The following is a 22,053-nucleotide window of genomic DNA, read 5'->3' on the forward strand; positions in this document are numbered from 1 at the left end:
AAGAGTAGCCCCTGCTTGCCGCAACTAAAGAAAGCCCTCGCACAGCAACGAAGACCCAACACAGCCAAAAATAAACAAATAAATAAAAAAGAAAAGAAAAGAAACAACCATCATACAGGCTGATTTATCAGGACTGCAAATTTTATACTTTGACAATACCCATATGCTTCATCACAGAATATATATTAACATTTTTTGAAGGGTAATTTGACTATCTAGTAAAATTAAATACACATACCCTTTAATCCAGCAAATCCACTCACAAAAGTATAGAGGTATGTAAAAATTTCCTGTTCAGCCTTGCTTATCAGAGTAAAGAGCTGAAAACAATTTTTCATCAATAGGGGAATAAATAAAGTACTTCCCTAACAACTAGAATATTGTGCAACAGTTACAAATTATGAGATAACCCATAAATATTAATAATGGAAAGATCTCCAATATAAACTGTTTTTTAAGAAGCAAGATGCATGGACTTCCCTGGTGGTGCAGTGGTTAAGAATCCGCCTGCTAATGCAGGGGACATAGGTTCCAGCCCTGATCCGGAAAGACTCCACATGCCGCGGAGCAACTAAGCCCATGTGCCACAACTACTGAGCCTGTGCTCTACAGCCCGCGAGCCATAATTACTGAGCCTGTGTGCCACAACTACTGAAGCCTGTGCACCTAGAGCCAGTGCCCTGCAACGAGAAGCCACTGCAATGAGAAGCCCACGCACCACAACTAAGAGTAGCCTCCGCTTGAAGCAACTAGAGAAAAGCCCATGCACAGCAACAAAGACCCAATGCAGCCAAAAATAAGTAAATAAATAATTTCTTTTAAAAGCAAGATACAGAAAAATACTTATAACCACATTCATAGTTTTAAAATGCATAGATATGTTTGTAGATATATAGAATATTTCTGGAGGATTACATTCAAACAGTTAAGTGTTTTTCGGGGGAGAGAAAGACTTTCATACTGCTTGAATTGTTTTCCTAGTCTAATTTTAAGAAAAATAATAAATGAACACCCTTAATAAATGTTCCTCGTTACATCTTTGTTAGGAAAAAATATATTCCTATATAACACCTACATGATAAGATTAATCCATCATGAACTTAGTATTTTTCCCCACCAAATCTACTAAACTAAATTTAAGTGGCTCCATGTTGAAGCTGAGATAAGACTAAGTCCTGCACAAAGATGTCTGAGTTAACGCAGAGAAGAAATAATGTGGAAAAAATAGGTAGCTAACCAGATTTCGGGCCAAAACTTACCATAATTACTTTATAACAAATGTCTGGTGACCTCCAGGGTTAGAAACATAGTAACTTTACTTTTGGTACTATAATAATATCTTTAGTTTGGAATAAAATATAATTATCATCAGTCTAGTTTTAATATCTTAAAACTGAAGACAGCAGTTCAGCAATTAAATATATTCAGTTGCCAACAAACAATTTTTCTTTTTTAAAGAGAGAGAGAACAAGTGTTGCTGAAGATGTAGAGAAATTAGAACCATCATACTACCAGTGGGAATGTAAAATTGGAAAACAGTCTGGCAGTTCCTCAAATAGCTACACATAGAGTTATCATATGACCCAGTAATTCTATTCCTAGGTAAATACTCAAGAGAAATGAAAACACTTGTACACAAATGTTTGTATCAGCATTATTTATAACTGCCAAACAGTGGAAAACAACCCAAATGTTCATCAACTGATGAATGGATAAATAAAATGTCCATACAATGGAACATTATTTAACAATGAAAAGGAATGAAGTATTGATACATGCCACAACATATATGAATCTTGAAAACAATATGCTAAGTGAAAGGCCATATATTATATGATTACATTTATATGAAATACAAATCTATATGTTTACAGAATAGGCAAACCTATAGTCCCAGAAAGCAGACAGGTTGCCTAGAGCATGGGGAGAAATGGGGAGTGACTGCTAAAGGGTATGGGGTTTCTTTTTGGAGTGATGAAAATATTCTAAAATTGTGGTGATGGTTGTACAACTCTGTGAATATACTAAAAGTCACTGAATTGTACATTTAAATGGGCGAATTGTATGTAAATTATATCTCAATAAAGCTATTTTTTTTAAAAGGAAGAAAGGAAATCTATCTATTACAGTCTTAAGAGGCACATCACCAAATACAATCGTGGACCTTACTGTGGATTTTGATTCAAACTAACTTAAAAGTATATCTATGAGACAATTGGGAAAATCTGAACGCTGACTGGATATGAGATAATATTAAGGAATCGTTTGTTTAATAAGTGTAAGGATAATACAATTATGTTTTTCAAAAGATTCTTTATCTATTAGGGACTCCAATATTTAGGGATGAAAGGATATGATATCTGGGGTTTATTTTAAAACAATCTAATTAGGGAGAGTGGGGATTAACAGGAGAGAATCCAAGAGGTCATTCACAGTGAACTGGATCTTAAGATACAAGCTGGAGTTCACGGACTAAAGAGGATGCGAGAAACACTGAAAAATGAAAAAGGCATTCCAGACAGGTAACAGCTTAGGCAATGGCACTGTCAAAGACCACCTATGGGGCAAGAACAGAAAATACAGTTGGAAAAGTAAGCAACAACCAGATCATGAAGGCCCTATATGTCACACAAAGGAATTTTTATTTAATTTTGTGGAAGATGGACTGATAAGTTGTTTGTTTTTGTTTTTGTGGGGTTTTTTGGTGGGGACAGGTCAGATTAGAGCTTTAGATAGGTTACTCTGGTGGCATTATAGACTGAAGGGGCACAAAACACTGCTGTCAAAGTCCAAGTGAGTGACAACTGAGTGGGAATTTACATGGTGAGAGTAGGAATAAAGATTAGGGGCTAAATACCAGAGACATGAGATACTAAAAATAATTGGATATGTGGAAAGAGGAAGCAGAAATCATCTGAACTGATTTCCAGCTTCTAGGCTGTGTGACTAGGTAGACAATGTCCAATATCCAGAAGAATTAATATAGAAGAGGCTTATGGGAAAGGCAGAGTTCAGTTTAGTGTTTAGTGTAAGTAGGACACACTGGTGTAAATGTCTACTAGGCAGGCAAAAACTCAAGGGAGGTCTAATTAGAGATGCAGACATATAAGTCTTCAGGACATATCTGGTAGCTGGAACAATAACCCAGGGGAGCTTGTTTGTTACAGTTCACAAGCCACAGAAATTTAACCTATTTTAAAAGTTCCCTCCCTACTCTCTACCTTGTTAAGAATTAATTATTTCATTCAAGGTGTACATGTAAACAGAATGATCAAGATGTAGTTAATCTTATATTTAGTAGACTTTATATATATTGGAGAAGGGAGGAAAAAATATATATATATATATATTTGGCTAAAAGTCGCCAAAATTATTCTTTAACAAACTGCATGCATGCAGAGTATTATCAAAGCACAAGTACAGCTATAAAAATATACTTTTCTAATTATTCTGATTCCTTTAATGTATCAAGAACCATTAAAATATTTGTAACGTGTATTTCAAAATCCTCCACTTTATAAGAAATTCTGCACTTCTGAAATGCGCTTCTAGTCTGCTTTTAAAAGATCTAATGTCTTCTGATATTCTAAAAAGTAAGGCTAAAACAAAACTGGGTTTAATTGTTTTGTTTTATTCATTAGATTTTCCAAAATGAGATTAAGCAATCTTGATCTTCATGGGACTACAGAAGTCAAGGTTGCTGTATCTAGCAGGTTTTGCTAATGCCTCTCATTATCACTGCTCCAAAATTCTTAACCTCTCCTAAATGTTTTATAATACTTAAATTATAAGAGGAGCCCTTTACAAAGATCCTAATTTGCTATATTACTATATAACCAAGAACTCAATCTTAATTTTTAGCTAAATTGAGGCAACCTGGCAACTATAGAAAAATGTCACTGATGGAAAAACCCAAATAAAATCCAATTTCTTCCAGAAAGGGAAAGCACAACTAGAGGAACTAAGCAATCCAAATATTGAGCCACTAGTCTTACCACTATGTTCTAGACGAGGGACTGAATCACCTAAGATCTAAGGAAGAAATTCAGGTATCAGTAATTTCTTGAAACTGCATGGAGAATTAGGGGACACGACTATCGTTCTCAAAGGATGTGACCTCCCTCAAAAGATAACTTATTCTACAATTTACCAATAAAAAAAATAACTTCAGAAAAAAATGGTTATATAAGAAAAGTGGCAACTCATCAATTCAAAACTCAGTAAGTGCTCTCCCCTTAAAACCCTTTCAATATTAGATTCCTTATATCTTAATCTAAATTCTACAGAATTTCCATATCTTCAGTAAGACTTCTCTTTTTTTGTCTAGTAATTTTTCCCTCATTCTTATTTAGAGTAAATGTTGAAATATGATTAACAAAGTCCAAAGAACTCAGAGTAGAAACCCTGAGGACACAGTTACTATACTTTTTTTCTTTTTAAGTTTTATTGAAGTACAGTTGATTCACAATGTTGTGTTAATTTCTGCTGTACAGCGAAGGGACTCAGTTATACACATATATATTCTTTTTCATATTCTTTTCCATTATGGTTTATCACAGGATATTGGCTATAGTTCCCTATGTTATCCAGTAGGACCTTGTTGTTGTGTTTTTTTCTTTTTTTACCTTTAGGGCTGAAGTTTTTCCACAGGGGTTAGCCCTTAATGGCTTAAATATATTACTCCTATCCCTATTTAGCCAATGGGAGAAACAGCCGTTATGTGACAAGACCAAGATGAGCCTTCTTAAGTAATAAGGGTTTTTTGTTTGCTTGTTTTAAACCCAACTACCAGAACTCAAATGAGCTTTGCTCCCTTCAGAGCAAACACCTCAAAAGGCTGGCTATACACCCACTCCAACAATGCCAGACTGCCACTACTCATAACAATTCAAGACTCCTTTTTTTGAGAACTGCCTTCAGAACCTATTGCACACTTCTTAATGTTCTTATTAGTGGCAAATCTTTACTTCTTCAGTGTGGACTTCTTTTTAAAACATCCAAAGGTGATTCAGATTCAACTTGGTAAATGAGGGAGATAATCTGAGTAATAGTATATTTTAGTCAAAAATGAAATGTGAACATGAAGTATTAGACTAATTTTACCTGTGCCTCTACCAACAATTTCAAAAGTAAAGTTTCAAATCATATGAAGAATATTCCTTTGAATAATGAAACTTTTTTGTTTTGCCTTATATATATCAGGTATGGTTTCAAGTAAACTTAAAAATCTGTTTTCTAAGCTTTAAATCACTGTTTCTATAAAGAATTACTACATATCGTCCAAGTTTTTGTGACTTTGCCAATTCTTAATATTACCTTATAAATGGGGCCATGGTTATTTTCAATGACGTAGTAAACGTTCAATGTTTACAATCTGAATTCCTTTGTATGCCACTAAATGAGCCACATAATCCAAATTATTTCAAGGGATTTATCCCTCAAATTAAGCATCAGCTGCCCATGCAGCAAATACAGAAAAGCAGATAACTGTGACATTTGAAAATCCAAATACACAACAGATTGAAACTGTGGCAATGATCTTAAGATGCTGTAATAACGTATGAATATATGGCTTCCTCTGATGATTAAATTTTTTAACATCTTATTTTAGAATATAGATTCACAACATATATTCGCAAAGATAGTAAAGAGAGATCTGTACCTTTCACTAAACTTCCCCCAATGGTTGCATCTTACATAATTATAGCTCCATATCGGAACTGGGAATTTGACACTGGTACAATATATGAGTGTAGTTCTGTGTCATTTTATGGTCTGTGTAGATCTGTGTAACTACCAACACAATTAAGTTATAGAACTACTCCATCCACAAAGATCTCCCCCATGCTCCTCCTTCATAATCACATCCACCTCCTTCCCCCCACCCCAACATCTCTAACCCCCTAGCAACCACTGACTTGTTTTTGTTTATACTTCTGACATTTCAAGAATGTTATATAGGGCTTCCCTGGTGGTACAGTGGTTGGGAATCTGCCTGCCGGTGCGGAGGACACAGATTCGAGCCCTGGTCCAGGAGGATCCCACATGCCGCGGAGCAACTGAGCCTGTGCACCACAGCTGCTGAACCTGCGTCCTAGAGCCTACAAGCAACGACTACTGAAGACCGCGTGCCACAACTACTGAAGCCCACGCGCCTGGGGCCCATGCTCGTCAACGGGAGAGGCCACCGCAATGAGAGGCCCGCGCACCACAGCGAGGAGTAGCCCCTGCTCGCCGCAACTGGAGAAGGCCCGCACACAGTGGCGAGAACCCAACGCAGCCAAAAATAAATAAATAAAATAAATTTATTAAAAAAGAAAAAAAAAAAAGAATGTTATATAAATGGGACCATACAATATGTAACCTTTTGAGATTGACTTTTTTCACTCAGTGTAATGCTCATTCAAATTATTACATGTATCAATAGTTCCAAAAATAAATAAAGATGCTGTCAACAGAGATAAGGAATACGAGAGCTTCCCTGGTGGTGCAGTGGTTGAGAACCTGCCTGCCAATGCAGGGGACACGGTTTCGAGCCCTGGTCTGGGAAGATCCCACGTGCCACGGAGCAACTAGGCCCGTGAGCCACAACTACTGAGCCTGCGCATCTGGAGCTTGTGCTCCGCAACAAGAGAGGCCGCGACAGTGAGAGGCCTGTGCACCGCAAAGAAGAGTGGCCCCTGCTCGCCGCAACTAGAGAAAGCCCTCGCACAGAAACGAAGACCCAACACAGCCTAAATAAATAAATAAATAGCGTTCCCTTTAAAAAAAAAAAGGAGTACCAGTTAACAGACTCAACTGAAAGAACAACAAAGTAAGTTTTAACCTTACACTGCTCAAGTTTCCTATGGTGCTTAAATATACTTGGAAGAGTATTAAGACACTATCATTTTAAAAGCATAAATGTCCATCGACAGATGAATGGATAAAGATGTGGCACATATATACAATGGAATATTACTCAGCCATAAAAAGAAACGAAATTGAGTTATCTGTAGTGAGGTGGATGGACCTAGAATCTGTCATACAGAGTGAAGTTAAGTCAGAAAGAGAAAAACAAATACCGTATGCTAACACATATATATGGAATCTAAAAAGAAAAAAAATGGTACTGATGAACCTAGTTGCAGGGCAGGAATAAAGAGGTAGATATAGAGAATGGACTTGAGGACATGGGGTGGGAGGGCAAAGCTGGGGCAAAGTGAGAGGAGCATCGACATATATATACTACGGAGTGTGAAATAGTTGGCTGGTGGGAAGCAGCAGCATAGCACAGGGAGATCGGCTTGGTGCTTTGCAATGACCTAGAGGGGTGGGACAGGGAGGATGGGAGGGAGGCTCAAGAGGGAGGGGATATGGTGACATGTGTACGCATATGGCTGATTCGCTTTGTTGTGCAACAGGAACTAACATGGTATTGTGAAGCAATTATATACTCCAATAAAGATCTATGGAAAAAAAAAGCATAAACCAATATTGTATTAAGAAATTTAACTCCCACTATGATCTCCCACCATCACTTCAAAGGTGTTTTATCATCATTTCTAACCCCAAGATTAGTTTTTTTAGACATATTTCTCAACTCTAGCACCATCCCACTCTCCCTTAAAGTATTGAGAAAGTTGCTATTAAAGGAATCAATTTGCCAATAAAAAAAATCCTTCTGCAATATGATTTGTTACTCTCTAATCCAAGTAGTCCAAGAACAACAACAAATCCAATTTTTCCAGTGAATTTAACAGTTATAAGCTGAAGTCATAACAATCTCTCCCCATAATTTGAAGGGACAATTACCTTGTGACCTTTAAACTTATAAAATTTAAAATAAAAATAGTTCCTTTTCAAATGCTCCATAAAGTTCCTTTTCCTTTTTTTTTTTTGGACCGCACTGTGCAGCATATGGAATCTTAGTTACCCGACTAGGGATCGAACCTGTGCCCCCTGCAGTGGAAGCACAGAGTCTTAACCACTGGACCGCCAGGGAAGTCTCATTCATAAATTTTATTTTCTTAAAGCTCCCCTTTTATACCTTCAAACAACATCCTGAGAGAGAAAAGATCTCACCAAGAGAATAACACAGGGGCTTCCCTGGTGGCGCAGTGGTTGAGAGTCCGCCTGCCATTGCAGGGGACACGGGTTTGTGCCCCGGTCCAGGAAGATCCCACATGCTGCGGAGCGGCTGGGCCCGTAAGCCATGGCCGCTGAGCCTGCGCGTCCGGAGCCTGTGCTCCGCAACGGGAGAGGCCACAACAATGAGAGGCCCGCGTACCGCAAAAAAAAAGAGAACAACACAGGCTTTAGAGTCAAGCAGTCTGGTAGTCCAGCTTGGTATTACAACTTTCTAGCTGAGGACCCCGAGCAAGTTAAACAAACTCTATGATTGTTTCCATATATATATAATAGCAGCCACACCTCACAGGAGGATTATATGAGATATTCTATTTAAAGTATGTGGCACACAGTAAGCACTCAATAAATGTTAGCTACTAATATCTATATTACTGTAATAAGGATAGTAGCGTGTATCTGCAATTAGATACGACCTTCAGAGTTTTAGCATGTTTTAAGTGCTCATTCTACTTACCTTACCAATAGGTTTACAACAGAAATTTAATTTATTGGGTTGTAACAAAAACATTTTTATATTTGTTATTAAAACAAATCAAGTAAAGGTGCTTAAAGTGGATATTCATTTTCTATCTTAAATACATATTCCCAAATCTCAATATTCCAATTCTCATATGGAAGAATATTTATGTAAAATCAAACCTTGGCAATCCAAACTCAAATTATGTCTTCAATTTAGTATCTATCATCCATTCACTTCAGAATCAATTTGTTTAAAGAAACATAAGCATAAACTCTGAATAACAATTTCTCACTGAATAAAGCTGAAATGAATTAATTCTGTGCTGACAAAACACTTTCAAAGAAGCTCAGCTCAGTCTTATTTGGATATCTATGTAGCTGTACACGAAACAGACCAAAAGAATTTCAGGAACATAAAAGAATTAAAACGTTTAAATATGACCTTTCAGCAAGACGGAGTTCTGTAGTCATAAACCCTGAATTTGTAACTCTTCCTGTTATTTTCCCATAACTATATTAGCAGAAGTAGGCCAATTTCTTAGGTGATCTCCTTTATTTCACCTGTCTCCAACAGATTCTTCTGGAACCTTAGACTAGGACCACTAACTTGCAAAGATGGAACAGAACATTTCATCATGACAAACTGTGGTTATGTTGACCAATGCGCTAACTGGCCTTAAAACTCTGATTTTAATTACCATTACAATTCTGTCAGTAACACCTACACCTCACATTTCTGTATTTCAAAGTCTGCACAAAGATTTTTATGAAGATCATTCATAAAAGCTCTAAGGTTATCAATGTCCTAATACTTTTCCTTACTGTCTAAAAGGTAGTGACACTTCCTACAGTGCTTCGCCTTTGATGTGTGTTCGGTAAATATTGTTTACGAACACAAACCTCTGAAAAAGGGGAATCAATAAGCAGCAAAAAGTACTGAGGACACAAATCCTTGGTTCAAAAAGAAATAATCCTGATTTTATCAAATTTAAGACACTGATGCTGGCATTTAAAAAGATTTTATTAGAAGATTTCAATGGAAGGGTCTCTTACAACTAGGTCACAAGTGTCAGCTAGCTGATGGCAATTCTAAGACTTCATGGACTCATTCCAAATTTGAGAAGTGAAACTAGAAAAATATGCATCTTGGAATCAACTTAATACAGTAAAAGCATACTCTGAAATACTGAGGTGTTATATTTGCCAGAGGTGGGGGCTGGGGATAGGGGACTAAAATTGCATTTAGTGCCCCAAACCATTGGACTTTAACCACGTTTCCATTTACAATGTTGCTTTAGTTCACCCAGCACTCAAGACAAGTTCAGCTTCCAGAAAAGGTAACAGCTAAAAGCCCTAAGAGGTGTTCTTAAAGCAACTGAGGAAAAACTTAAAACTAAGAAAATTTTAACGGACTGATTCATCATAAAATTGTTTTCTAAAAAAATAGCAATACTTTTATAATGTCAAAGGTGTTTAATTTTGTTTTTAAAGTTGCCAATCCAATCCCTTAAAACAGGGATTCTTTTTTTGTTGTTTTTTAAAAATATTTATTTATTTATTTGGCTGTGTCGGGTCTTAGTTCCCAGACCCTTGTCCCCTGCACTGGAAGGCGAAGTCTTAACCACCGGACCACCAGGTAAGTCCCCAAAGAGGGATTCTTAACAGGTTAGTTAACCATCTGAAAATGCATACAAACTACTTTCTGTGTCCTCATTGTCTTTCAAAGAAAATTTATCAAGTTCTCAAAAGGATCCCTACACCAAAAAGACTAACAGTTGCTTAGAAAAACTGTTTAAACTGTATGTTAAGAATTTTAAAGTCATAAAATAGAATGTGCTATATATAATCTGAAGACCACCGCCAGGCACAGAGATTAAGTTTGGTAGTTCGGTGGGTTTTTTTTTGGGGGGGGGTGGGGGGTGGCATGCAAAGAATACATTCATTTACTCTAGAACAAATGAAAATAATGCATGTCCTTTATTTTAAAAAACTATTGAAGAGTTTCTTTAATATAAAACAAAGCGGTAAGTCTGATGAAGAAGATCCTATTAAGGAAAACTTTGAGTATATCACAAATACTTCCTAAATTTTATTAGTTGGGAGTTATCCAGAAAAGAAACACGCCTATATTTCATTCCCTTACATTACTGAATAAAACCAAAACTACAAAAACTGCAATACTTTAAACATTCTGCATCACTTAAACTTTAACGTTACTCATATCATGAAAGAGTCACTCTCACTTTCTGGTATCTAGAATCACTGCTATTGTGCATTTAGATAAATAATGCAGGAGTTCCAAGGAGGTTCTATACTAAAGCAGCCACACTAAGTTATGATCATTATCAGGACTTACTTGAAAAGACAGTTCTTTTTAAAGGAACGGAGGTGAACGTGTTAAAAGTCATCACTAACTGCTCACTTGATCGACAAGTTATTCTTCCAGTAACATAATAAAACTCCAACTTGCTCCACATTAGCAAAATTAAGTTCAGACGTGTTCTGGGTGTTCTAAGTCATCTCCTACTTTATGTGCTATAATGGTTGACACCAGAGGAAAAATTCAAAGCAGCAAAGAAATTCACTGGGTGAATAATGAGATCAAGAAATTGGACAAAAAGATAGTGAAGCCAGAGAAGAGTTTATAACATGCAGAAAATCAGACACAAGAAAACTACCTTTGCCCATGATATATCTAGATTCCCCCCACCCAGCCAAGCTAAGAATCATACAGATTCAAAATATTTAAAAAAGAAAAATAGGATGAAAAAACAAATTTGTGAAATACAGGTCTCACAAATCTCTACAACAGATGCCAAAGTTAAAACAGACTGGAGCCAACTATTTCATGATGAAAAAGATCAGTTAGAAGCCTATTAATATGTAAAAGGTAAAGGAGTTACGTTATGAAAAATTTAAAGAATGACTGGCAGCCCACTGCCTTCAGAAAGTATAATGCAAAATAGAGAAGAGTTTAACTTGAAAATATTGATAAATTATATTAAATGGTCAAGGACCACCATTTGATAAAGGAGAACAGTAGTACAGAAAGGTCTGTGCCAACTTTTAACTGCAGCTGTAGTGGAAAACACTAAAAGCCTTGTTTCACAAAAGCAGTGAAATAAAAAACAATGGTTTTAAACTTATCACCAGTGTTAACTGCTCATGACCATAAATTTGCCTTTTTCCAACGAAGAACTTTGGTATAAAAAGCCAAAGTCCTTTGCCAAAAGCAGAAGAAACAAAACTGACCAAAATGCTTACACAAGACTAAAACACTAAACCTGTTTAAGAATTTTCATATATTTTTTTACATGTCACAATTAAAGGTAAAAAAAAGATTAAGATATCTAACACATACAACAAAATTGGAGATCAAACCATTCTTTTTAAATAAGACTGAAATTAAAAAGCAGTTAGTTTAAATCAGTGTATGCTACAGGGAATCCTCCTTCCAAACTACCTATTCCAAACTGAAGGGTTCACCACACTCCCTTCCCAATTACTTAAGCAAAAATATTACAATTTTTAACCCATTATTTCCTTCCACGTACAGTTTGTTGTTGTTTTGTTTTTTTAACAAACTGCATAGGAGTAAGATCATTCTAGCTAGTATCCATTTATCTTGACTACTGATTGTCCCAAACAATGATACTTTTTGGAAATTAAACTTCATTTCACTAAAGTTAGCCAGTAGATATTGCAAGTATCTGCATCTGAGGAGTACAGCATATGGTGACCACAAAACATGAAGCATACAGTTGGTATACACAATATTCTAAACACTGAATACATGTTTTGAACTAGGTATTTAGTGACTATCACAGACATGAATATTAAACATTCCCCTATCAATTCCTGACATTTTCTACAAAATAGACCCAATTTCAAGCCTGAAACTGAGGCTTCTACCTTTAGAGGAGTAGGAACTAAAGTAATTGGGTACTCCTTAAAAATACACGTTAACTACATGACTAAGATACTCATTTAAAACTTTTGCCAAGATAGCCCCTCCCTTCGAAACAAACCAAGACTGACTCACAGCCCTATTTTACTTAATTTTGGAAACAAAAAATTAAATTAAATGAATTCCTAAGCACTCTTTTCATCTCTCTGTTCCCCCACCATTTAAAGCATTCGACCTTCAACCTGTGATTTGCCCCTTAAAAAATGGTAAAATAAAAACAAAAACAAAAACCCCTCAGTATCTCCAAGTTATCTGTCTTGGAATAAAGAAACTACTGGATTCAGGAATGATAATAACCACTGTTCTAACATCCTGGAAAACAACAGAAACAATGTCTATGGTCGTTAAGGAGCGGTCCTACTCTGTGAAACCATCCCACCTCAGACGATACGTTTCATCCGTAAGACCACCCCCCCATTTGCTAGAGTTAACCATCTGAGCGAAAGGTTTCAATTTTGTGTCCCTAAAGTGGGAAACTCTCTCCCTACATAACATGTCCCGCCCTCTGTGGATATTTCTACACGGGAGGCGGGGGGTGAGGGGAGCGGGGGCAGTAAAGTTGGTGGCAGGGTGAGGACAAAGGGCATTTGGAAACACCACTGAAGTAAATACAAAACGAGGACAGAAAGGGGGCTAAATTACAGTTCCCTCAAGTGGCTAATGGCAAGAAAACGCAGGCACCCTTGTTTAGCACCCCTAGGGTTCCTATTCTCCATTAACGCCCGCTGGAATGCGAAGCTGGAACCACCAATATGCAAGACGCCCATCAAACCCCCCAAATGTCAGGCCACTAGGCAGCCTCCGGAATGACAAGCCGGTACCCCTCCCCCACCCCACCCCAAAAAAGGTCCAATCCCATAAGTGCAGGTCACTCTGCCCTCTGGGGTAGTTCCAGCCGGCGCAGAGATGGGAAGACGAGAGGGGAAAGCCAGACCACCTCTCTTTCCGTACACCCTCGGCTGGGGAAACAAAACAAAGACCGCCCTCCTCCTCCGGTAGCCACTACCCTAGCCAAAGAGGCTTTCCTATTTCCCGGTGCAGTCTGGCCTCCCGCCCCCGCCCCCATGACAAAGAAAAGGCACTTGGTGAGCGAGCGAGGCCTTCCTGCCTCCACCGATGGGGGGAGGGAGCTGCCGAGGTGAGGAGCCCCCTCCGCTCACCCGCGCTCCCACTCTCGGCCGGGAAAACTACCGAAAGCTGCAGCCTCCGCCTGGGGAAGCCTGGTCTGAGATGGGGTCGGGGGTACCTTGAAGTAGCCGCCTTCGTAGAGGGTGTTAGGGGGTCCGAAGATGGCAACCTCCCAGTTGTAGAGGTCGGATTCATCCACCAGGGTGATCCGGAAGCCCTCCACCGGCTCCTCCTGAAGGGATTTCAGCTCGAGCATCAGGGCCTTCTGCGAACTGGTCATCTGCTGCTGGGCCATCGCGGCGACGGCGGCGCCGGGCCGGGGCCCCAGTCCTCACGCACCGGCCGCGCCGGACCAGGCCCCTCCCCTCCGCTCCGCTCGCCCTCGGCCGGCCCGCACCGGGCCCCTGTCTTCACACACCCGGCGGCCCGGACCAGGCCCCAGACGGCCCGTGGGCCGGCCCGGTTCCTCCTCACACACGACGCGGGCCGGGCCGGGCCCTTCTCCTCACACTCGGGCCGGGTCGGGGAAAGGTGGAGAGAGTTAGAGAAATTCGCTCCGGGTCCCGGGCCTCCCCCCCCCGGAGGGGGCCTCAACTTGGCGGGGGGGGGGAGAGGAGGTGGAAGCGGAGGAAGGCGGCGGAGGGCCGGCGATGGTGAGCGGACGGGGCCGAGCCGGCCCGGGAGCGCCGCGCTCGCTCGCCCTCTCGCTTCCTCGAGGGCCGCCGGGGCCGAAGGGCGCGCGGGGCCGAAGGGCGGGGGGGGAGCGCGGCACGCGGGGGTCTCGCGGCGGCGGCGGCGGCGGCGGCTGCGCGGGGGGAGGGGCGACGGCGGAGGAGGAGGAGAAGAGCTAGAGCGCCTCGCGCCGCGGGAGCGACGGAGCCGAGAAGAAGGAGGGAGGGAGCGTGGGAGGAGGGGCGCACGTCGGGAGGGAGGGCGGCTCTCGGCGGCGGGCGGCCCGACGCGACGCGCGTGCGCGCGCCCCTCCCTCCCCCGCCCTCCTCTCCCTCCCCCGCCCTCCTCTCCCTCCCTCGCCCTCCTCTCCCTCCCTCGCCCTCCTCTCCCTCCTCCTCCTCCTCCTCCTCCTCCTCCTCCTCCTCCTCCTCCTCCTCCTCCTCCTCCTCCTCCTCCTCCTCCTCCTCCTCCTCCTCCTCCTCCTCCTCCTCCTCCTCCTCCTCCCACTCCCACTTCCCTGCCTCCTCTACACCGCCCCGCGCAGTGGCGGCGCTTTGTGACTCCGGCGAGTATCCCCCGCCCTAAAAGGGTCAAGCGGCAGTGGGGGTCGAGGGTGGCCGCAGGGGATGCCCTTGGCCCCAAAATGACGGCCGTGCAGCTTCACGCCGCGGTTCCAAGGCGCGCCCCGGAAGGGACCTCTGTCCTAGAGCTGTCATCGCCCTCCTCCCCACTAGTATCCACCGGCCTCCCGCAGCCGTCCTACGAGCCCCAGATCCTCTGCAGACCTAACCCCCCGCCCCCCGCGCCTTGACACACAGTCCGTCGTCCCCGCACTCAGTAGGTGCTTGACAAGGATGGGCTGACAATGTGGGTTTTGTCGGTGGAAACAAGCTTCCTGACATCTCTTCTGCAGGTCCAGTCCTCTTGCCATTGTGTCCTTGGAGAGCCTTGTGTCACCAACTTAGGGGGTTGGGGGGGCAGTTTCCCATCCGAGAAATGGGGAAGGCAGATAGGTCAGTTTCTACTTCTCAACTACAAAGAGGAAGTTGTGAGAAATAAGGAGAGAAATACTAATACAGACTGAACCTGAGTTCTTGGCCCTTTTCTGTGTGATTTTGGGGCAAACGCTCTAGCTATCCCCCAGTTTACCCATTTGTCAAATGGCGTATTTGGTTGAACTTTGACCCCCTACAGATCTTTTCCGGCTTGAAAGTCCAACTTAGAACTGGGGGACTTTTAAGATAATCCTGGCAGAATTGAGATGTAGAGGTCTTCAATCCCCATGATTTAGAATACCCTTTTCTCTTTGGAAGGCATGTCCTATGATAACTCCATGAACGTTTCCTAGAAAAGCCAGGATACTGTGAGAGTTCCGTACACTTAGAATTTGGGGATCAGAAAGATCCCTGGTTCCAACCCCTGCTCCACCATTTACATTATATTACCTCTTCCTTTTTCATCATCAGCTTCTGTAAAAGAGGGTTAATTATGCCTAGTATATAAACAATTGTAAATATTTAAATGAGATCATCCATGTACATAGTTTATCACAATGACTGGCATATGGTAAATGATCCATAAATAGGAAATTTTATTTTAAAAAAATTTAAGGCAAAGTTATTTTCTGGATACCACCCCCTCCATTTCTTAAACAGACTTTTTTTTAAACAGTTTTAGATTTATAGAAAAATGGAGAAGATAGTACAGATAGTTCCCATATACCTGGTACCCAATTTCTCCTATTATTAACACCTTACATTAGTGTAGTACATTTATTACAATTAATGAACCAATATTGATATATTATTTTTAAATAAATTTATTTATTTTTGGCTGCATTGGGTCTTCGTTGCTGCACAAGGGCGTCTCAGTTGCGGCGAGCGGGGGCTACTCTTCATTGCAGTGCACGGGCTTCTCATTGCGGTGGCTTCTCTTGTTGCAGAGCACGGGCTCTAGGTGAACGGGTTTCAGTAGTTGTGGCACACGGGCTCAGTAGTTGTGGCACACAGCTGGTCTGCAGCATGTGGGATCTTCCCAGACCAGGGCTCGAACCCATGTCCTCTGCATTGGCAGGCGGATTCTTAACCACTGTGCCACCACGGAAGCCCTGATATATTATTATTGACTAAAGTCTTTACTCACATTTCCTTAGTTCTTACCTAAAGTCCCTTTTCTGTTCCAGGATCCTATCCTAGACGCCATATTTAGTTTTCATGTTTTATTAGGCTCTTCTTGACTGACAGTTTCTCAGACTTTCCTTGTTTTTGATGACCTTAAAAGTTTTGAAGAGTACTAGTCAAGGATACTGTAGAATGTCCCTCAGTTAGAATTTGTGATGTTTTTCTCATGATTAAACTGGAGTTTTGGGGTTTTGAAGGGGAGATCACATGAGTAAAATGATATTTTCATCACATCATATCAAGAGCACATAATATCAGCGTGAATTAGTGTTGATATTGACCTCAGTCACCTGGCTGACAGAATAGGTCAGCCACTTTTCTCCACTGTAAAGTTACTCTTTTTATCTCCTTTCTATACTGTACTCTTTAGAAGGAAGTCACTATGCACAATCCACAATGAAAGAGCCCCTTCATTTTGTTGTTGTTATTTTTTCTCAGTATTTTAAAGAATCATTCCTTAGCCTCCCAACTCTATTCCCTCAGTTTTGAGACTAAACTCCACTGGAATTGGAGCGTATTTTGGTCAATTCAGCCCCTCCTCCCCAAAGGATGGTGTTTGACTGGTTCTGACTTCCCCTCCTCCACCATTCAATTTAGGGAGATTGCTGACCTGGAAATGTGGGAGATGATGTTGACACTTTTTTTTTCGGTACGCGGGCCTCTCACTAATGTGGCCTCTCCCGTTGCGGAGCACAAGCTCCAGACGCGCAGGCTCAGCGGCGATGGCTCATGGGCCCAGCCGCTCCGCGGCATGTGGGATCTTCCCGGACCGGGGCACGAACCCGTGTGTCCTGCATCGGCAGGCGGACTCTCAACCACTGCGCCACCAGGGAAGCCAGATGTTGACGCTTTTAATAGCAAGGCTGTGCGTAGACAAATAGGCAGAAAGTTCATCTTCAAAGCATTTCACCCACATAAACTCATCATAGCCCCACCCTGACCCAGAAGATGGCAGATCCCTAGCCTAAGTCACTGAAACATACACCTGGCACCCAGACCAGAAGCCTGTCTCTGGACTCAGCTCAACTCACAAACTCATACTAAATATTCACAATGCCATGACCCTAAGATGGGTGACTAATAAACATATACCTATCTAGGAAGCTCACAGCCTAGTGTGTTAATGAGTTGCGTACCTAAGACTCCATACTCACGGCAGAGGAACTCAAATTCCGTGGAACTTGTCTCATGGCTTTTTATCTCAGCGGGTAAGATTGTTTATTAGTAGGTTACAACCGTGTCTTGTTCATCCCTGGATCCTCAGCAACCAGCACACTGTCTGACACAAAACAGACACTAAGTAATTGTTCTCATGGGCTCACAGCCAAGGGCAGGAAGATAATCAGTAACAACAACAACAACAAATCACAAATTGAACCCCACCCTCCACCCCTCCCCCCGTGTCTAATAGGGTCTCTCAGACACAGGTGCTCAAGATTATAAATTCCAGAAGGACAACAGATCTCTCTCATAACCATATACAAGCTATTATAATGTTTTGTGCATAGTGGGTACTTACAACACAAAGAATGAGTGGCAGAGATAGCTTCCTAGAGCTTTCTTATAGTTTCACGACAGGTAGAGATTGACTTGACTGACTGGTGCCCTCTGGTGGCAAAGAAAACAGGACCTTCACCCCCTAATCTCTATGGCATCACCTAGTATTCTCCAACCAGGGCTCCTATAAAGAATCTATTACCTTTCTTCCAGAAAGAAAAGATGTGGAAATCTTGGTGAAATAACTGAGAGGGAGGGTTATCTCCTTTATAAAGGTTAATTCTGACCTTATAGAATGACTGTTTTTTTTTGGCCATGCTGCTCGGCTTGCAGGATCTCAGTTCCCCAACCAGGGATTGAACCCCGGGCCATGCAGTAAAAGCCCAGAATCCTAACCACTAGGGCACCAGGGAACTCCCTAGAATGACTTTTTTTAAAGAGTCCACCGTTTTTGTTTTTGTTTTTCATTCTGCATATGTTAATACATGTAAGTCTTGAATAGTGCTCTTAAGGAGCCGCAGTCTTCCTTTGATAACAACAGCTAACATTTGCTATGCATCAGTATGTGACAGGCTCTTCACATGCAGTAAATCTCATTTAATTCTCACAAAAATCCTCGACATGGTCATTACTAGAATATCTAAATCTTAGGGAGGTTAAGAAAGTTACTCAAGGTCACCTAGTGAGTGAATGGCAGAACCTGAAGTTGAACCTTGGCCATCCCACTTTAGTGTGACTGCTTTTAACCACCATGCTGTAATGTTCCTAGTCTAATGTGCCCACAGCAATCTGTACATATCATATCACCCCCGTGCTCTACTGCAACTATTTGTTTACATTTTTCTCCCAGCCTCTGAGTTGCTCTTAAGAAAGAGCCATTCATTCATTCAACAAATATTTATTGAGGGCCTGCTACGTGACAGGCCCTGTGCTAAATGCCAAGGATACAGTAGTGAATGAGACACAAATGACTGGGTTCTGCCCTCATGGAGCTGACATTCTAGTGGTTGAGACAGAAACAGACAAAAACAAGAAATTAGTAGACAAATAACATTGCAAGTTTTGGTGAGTACTAATGAAGGTGATTGGGAGGGCTAAGATGGAAACTGTTGGGGTGGATGCAATTTTAAATGGAGGCAGGGGGCTTCCCTGGTGGCGCAGTGGTTGAGAGTCCGCCTGCCGAGGCAGGACACACGGGTTCGTGCCACGGTCCAGGAAGATCCCACATGCCGTGGAGCGGCTGGGCCCATGAGCCGTGGCCGCAGAGCCTGCGCGTCCGGAGCCTGTGCTCCGCAACGGGAGAGGCCACAACAGTGAGAGGCCCGCGTACCGCAAAAATAAATAAATAATAAAAAAATAAATGGAGGCAGGGTCAGAAGAAGCCTCGCTGAGGTTACTTTTAAATGTAAGAGCAGGGACTAGCCTGTGAAATGTGAACGCAAGAGCATTATTCCAGATTTCTGGCTTGTGATCATCATGTCTTATTTATCTTTATCCTTGACACAGCACAGGGCTTGACATTTCTTAAGTATCATCCAGTGTGGAATGAATGGTTGACCAATCTCTGGCCCCTTTGGTCTTCCTCCGACTTCCACAGTGGTGCTTTCTCCTCTCAGTCAATTCAAAGTCAAATCATGCTTCAAGACTTAGCACCAGCCCCATCTCCTCCAGGAAACCTTCCTTAACAATCAAAATACTCTTCAGGTATAAAGAAGGAAATCCTGCCATTTGTGACAACATGGATGAACACTGAGGGCATTATGCTAAGTGAAATAAGTCAGAGAAAGATAAATACAAATACTGTAGTATCTGGAAGATCCCTGGTGGCCTAGTGGTGAGGATTCCGATCTTTCACTGCCGTGGGCCAGGTTCAATCGCTGGTTGGGGAACAGGGATCCCGCAAACTGCTTGGTGTGGCCAAAAATGAACAAACAAACAAACAAACACTGTAGTATCTCACTTACATGTGGAATCCAGAAAAGCCAAACCCATAGAAACAGAAAGTAGATTGGTGGTTGCCAGGGCCTGGGAGGTGGGGGAAATGAGGAGATGTTGGTTAAAAGGTACCAACTTCCAGTCTTATAACTTATAAGAATAAGTTCTAGGGATCTAATGTACAGCATGGTGACAATATTTTAAAATATTGTATTATATACTTGAAAATCGCTACAAGAGTGGATCTTAAATGTTCTCACCATGACAACAACAACAAATGGTAATTACTTGAGGTGAAGGATATGTTAAATACTTTAACCTTATTGAGGTAATCATTTTGCAATACATGTGTAACAAATCATCACATTGTACAACTAAAACTTAAACAATGTTATATGTCAATTGTATCTCAATAAAGCTGTGGAAAAAAATCAAAACATTCTTAGCAAAGAAGGTAATAAGTTCAAAGGCCCAGGACAAGAAAGCAAGATAGACTAGGGAAACTCCTCCAAGTAGTTCAGTATGGCGGGGACTTAAAATTTGATGGAGATGATGAGAGACAAGGTTGGAATGTTGACAGTGGTCACATTCATTCATTCAGTAAGCATTTATTGAGTATGTATAGTGTGCTAGGCATTGGACATGTAGACCTGGTCCTTGTTTTCATGGACTCACAGTCAAGGACAAAGAGATAGACAATTGACAAACAACCAAAAATCATTTTTAAAAGTGCTAAAAAGGAAATCAATGGGGTGAAGAGATAAGGGAAAACATATTTCAGGTTGGATGATCAGTGAAGGCCTAACTAAAGAGATGATATTTACACTGAATGCTGAGGGATGAAAAGAAAAAAAAAATTCAAGAAGAAGCATTCCAGGCAGAGCAAACAGCTTGGCTCAAGTCTCTGAGGTGAGAAAGAACTTGATACAACCAAGGAAATGAAAGAAGGTGGATGTTGCTGGAGCTCAACAAGCAAGGGGTGGAGTGTCAAGAAAAAGGATGGGCCAGCAAGTGAGGGAATATATTGATCATGGCCTTGTAGAAGTCTGTATTTCATTCTAAGTGCAGTTGGGAGCCACTGATGAGTTTTTAAAAGGAGAGTGGCATGATAGGATTTTAGTTGCAGAATACTCATTCTGGTAACCACGTGGAATGGATTGAAGAAGGACAAGACCACTTCTGTGAAAATTGCTTTAAAAGCCATTGCATAAAATATCCTATGCTATTAGAAGTTGGGATAGTGGTTACTGTTGGGGGGCAGTGACTAGATGGCAGAATGAAGGGAGATTGGCAAGGTGCAGGAAATGTTCTGCTTTTTTTTTTTTCTGGGAGCTGATTACATGTGTATGTTTAGTTTGTGAATATCCAAGCTGTATCCTTGAGATATGTGAATTTTTCTATATGTGTATTGTACTTCAATAAAAAAGATTAAAAGAAAAAGTTATTAAATGAAACTGTCCTATATTCCTCAAAACTGTTGTCAAAATAAAAACAAACAAAAAAAATCCACAAAAAACAAAAAATGGAGAGCTCAGAAAATGTTCCAGATTAAGAGAGAGAAAAGAAACATGATGACTAAATAGATACCTGATCTTGCACCAGGAAATAAAATGCTACTATGTAAGGTTATTATTGGGATAATTGCAAAATTTGAATATGGACTTTATATAATGGCATTGAATCAAGGTTAAATTTCCTGAATTTTATAATTGAATTATGACTACATAAGAGATAGTCCTTATTCTTGGTAGACACAGGCCAAAGTACTTAGGTATGGTTTTTAAGAACCATTTGGTTCTCAAATGGTTATGAAAAATAATAAAACATAAATACACAGGGACTTCCCCAGTGGTCCAGTAGTTAAGAATCTGCCTTCCAATGCAGGGGACGCAGGTTCGACCCCTGGTCAGGGAACTAAGATCCCACATGCCACGGGGCAACTAAGCCCACGTGCCACGCAGCTACTGAGCCCGTGTGCTCTAGAGCCTGCACGCCACAACTAGAGAGCCTGCGTGCTACAAAGAAAGATCCCACATGCCTCAAGGAAGATCCCGCCTGCCACAACTAAGACCCGATGCAGCCAAA

The 22,053-nt window shown here is 41.3% G+C and overlaps 1 protein-coding gene across 1 annotated transcript in view; it reads right to left on the reverse strand.

Annotated features, from left to right (window-relative positions):
- UBE2R2 (ubiquitin conjugating enzyme E2 R2) overlaps positions 1-14,006 on the reverse strand; it is a 91,116-nt gene extending 77,110 nt beyond the window's left edge. The window contains exon 1 of the mRNA XM_079705728.1: positions 13,803-14,006. Within this exon, the coding sequence (XP_079561854.1) occupies positions 13,803-13,979 (177 nt within the window). The 5' untranslated portion in view covers positions 13,980-14,006. The remainder of the gene's footprint in view (positions 1-13,802) is intronic.
- Positions 14,007-22,053: the final 8,047 nt, after the last annotated feature.

This window comes from Hyperoodon ampullatus, assembly GCF_949752795.1.
Source record: "Hyperoodon ampullatus genome assembly, chromosome: 6".
NCBI lineage: Eukaryota > Metazoa > Chordata > Mammalia > Artiodactyla > Ziphiidae > Hyperoodon > Hyperoodon ampullatus.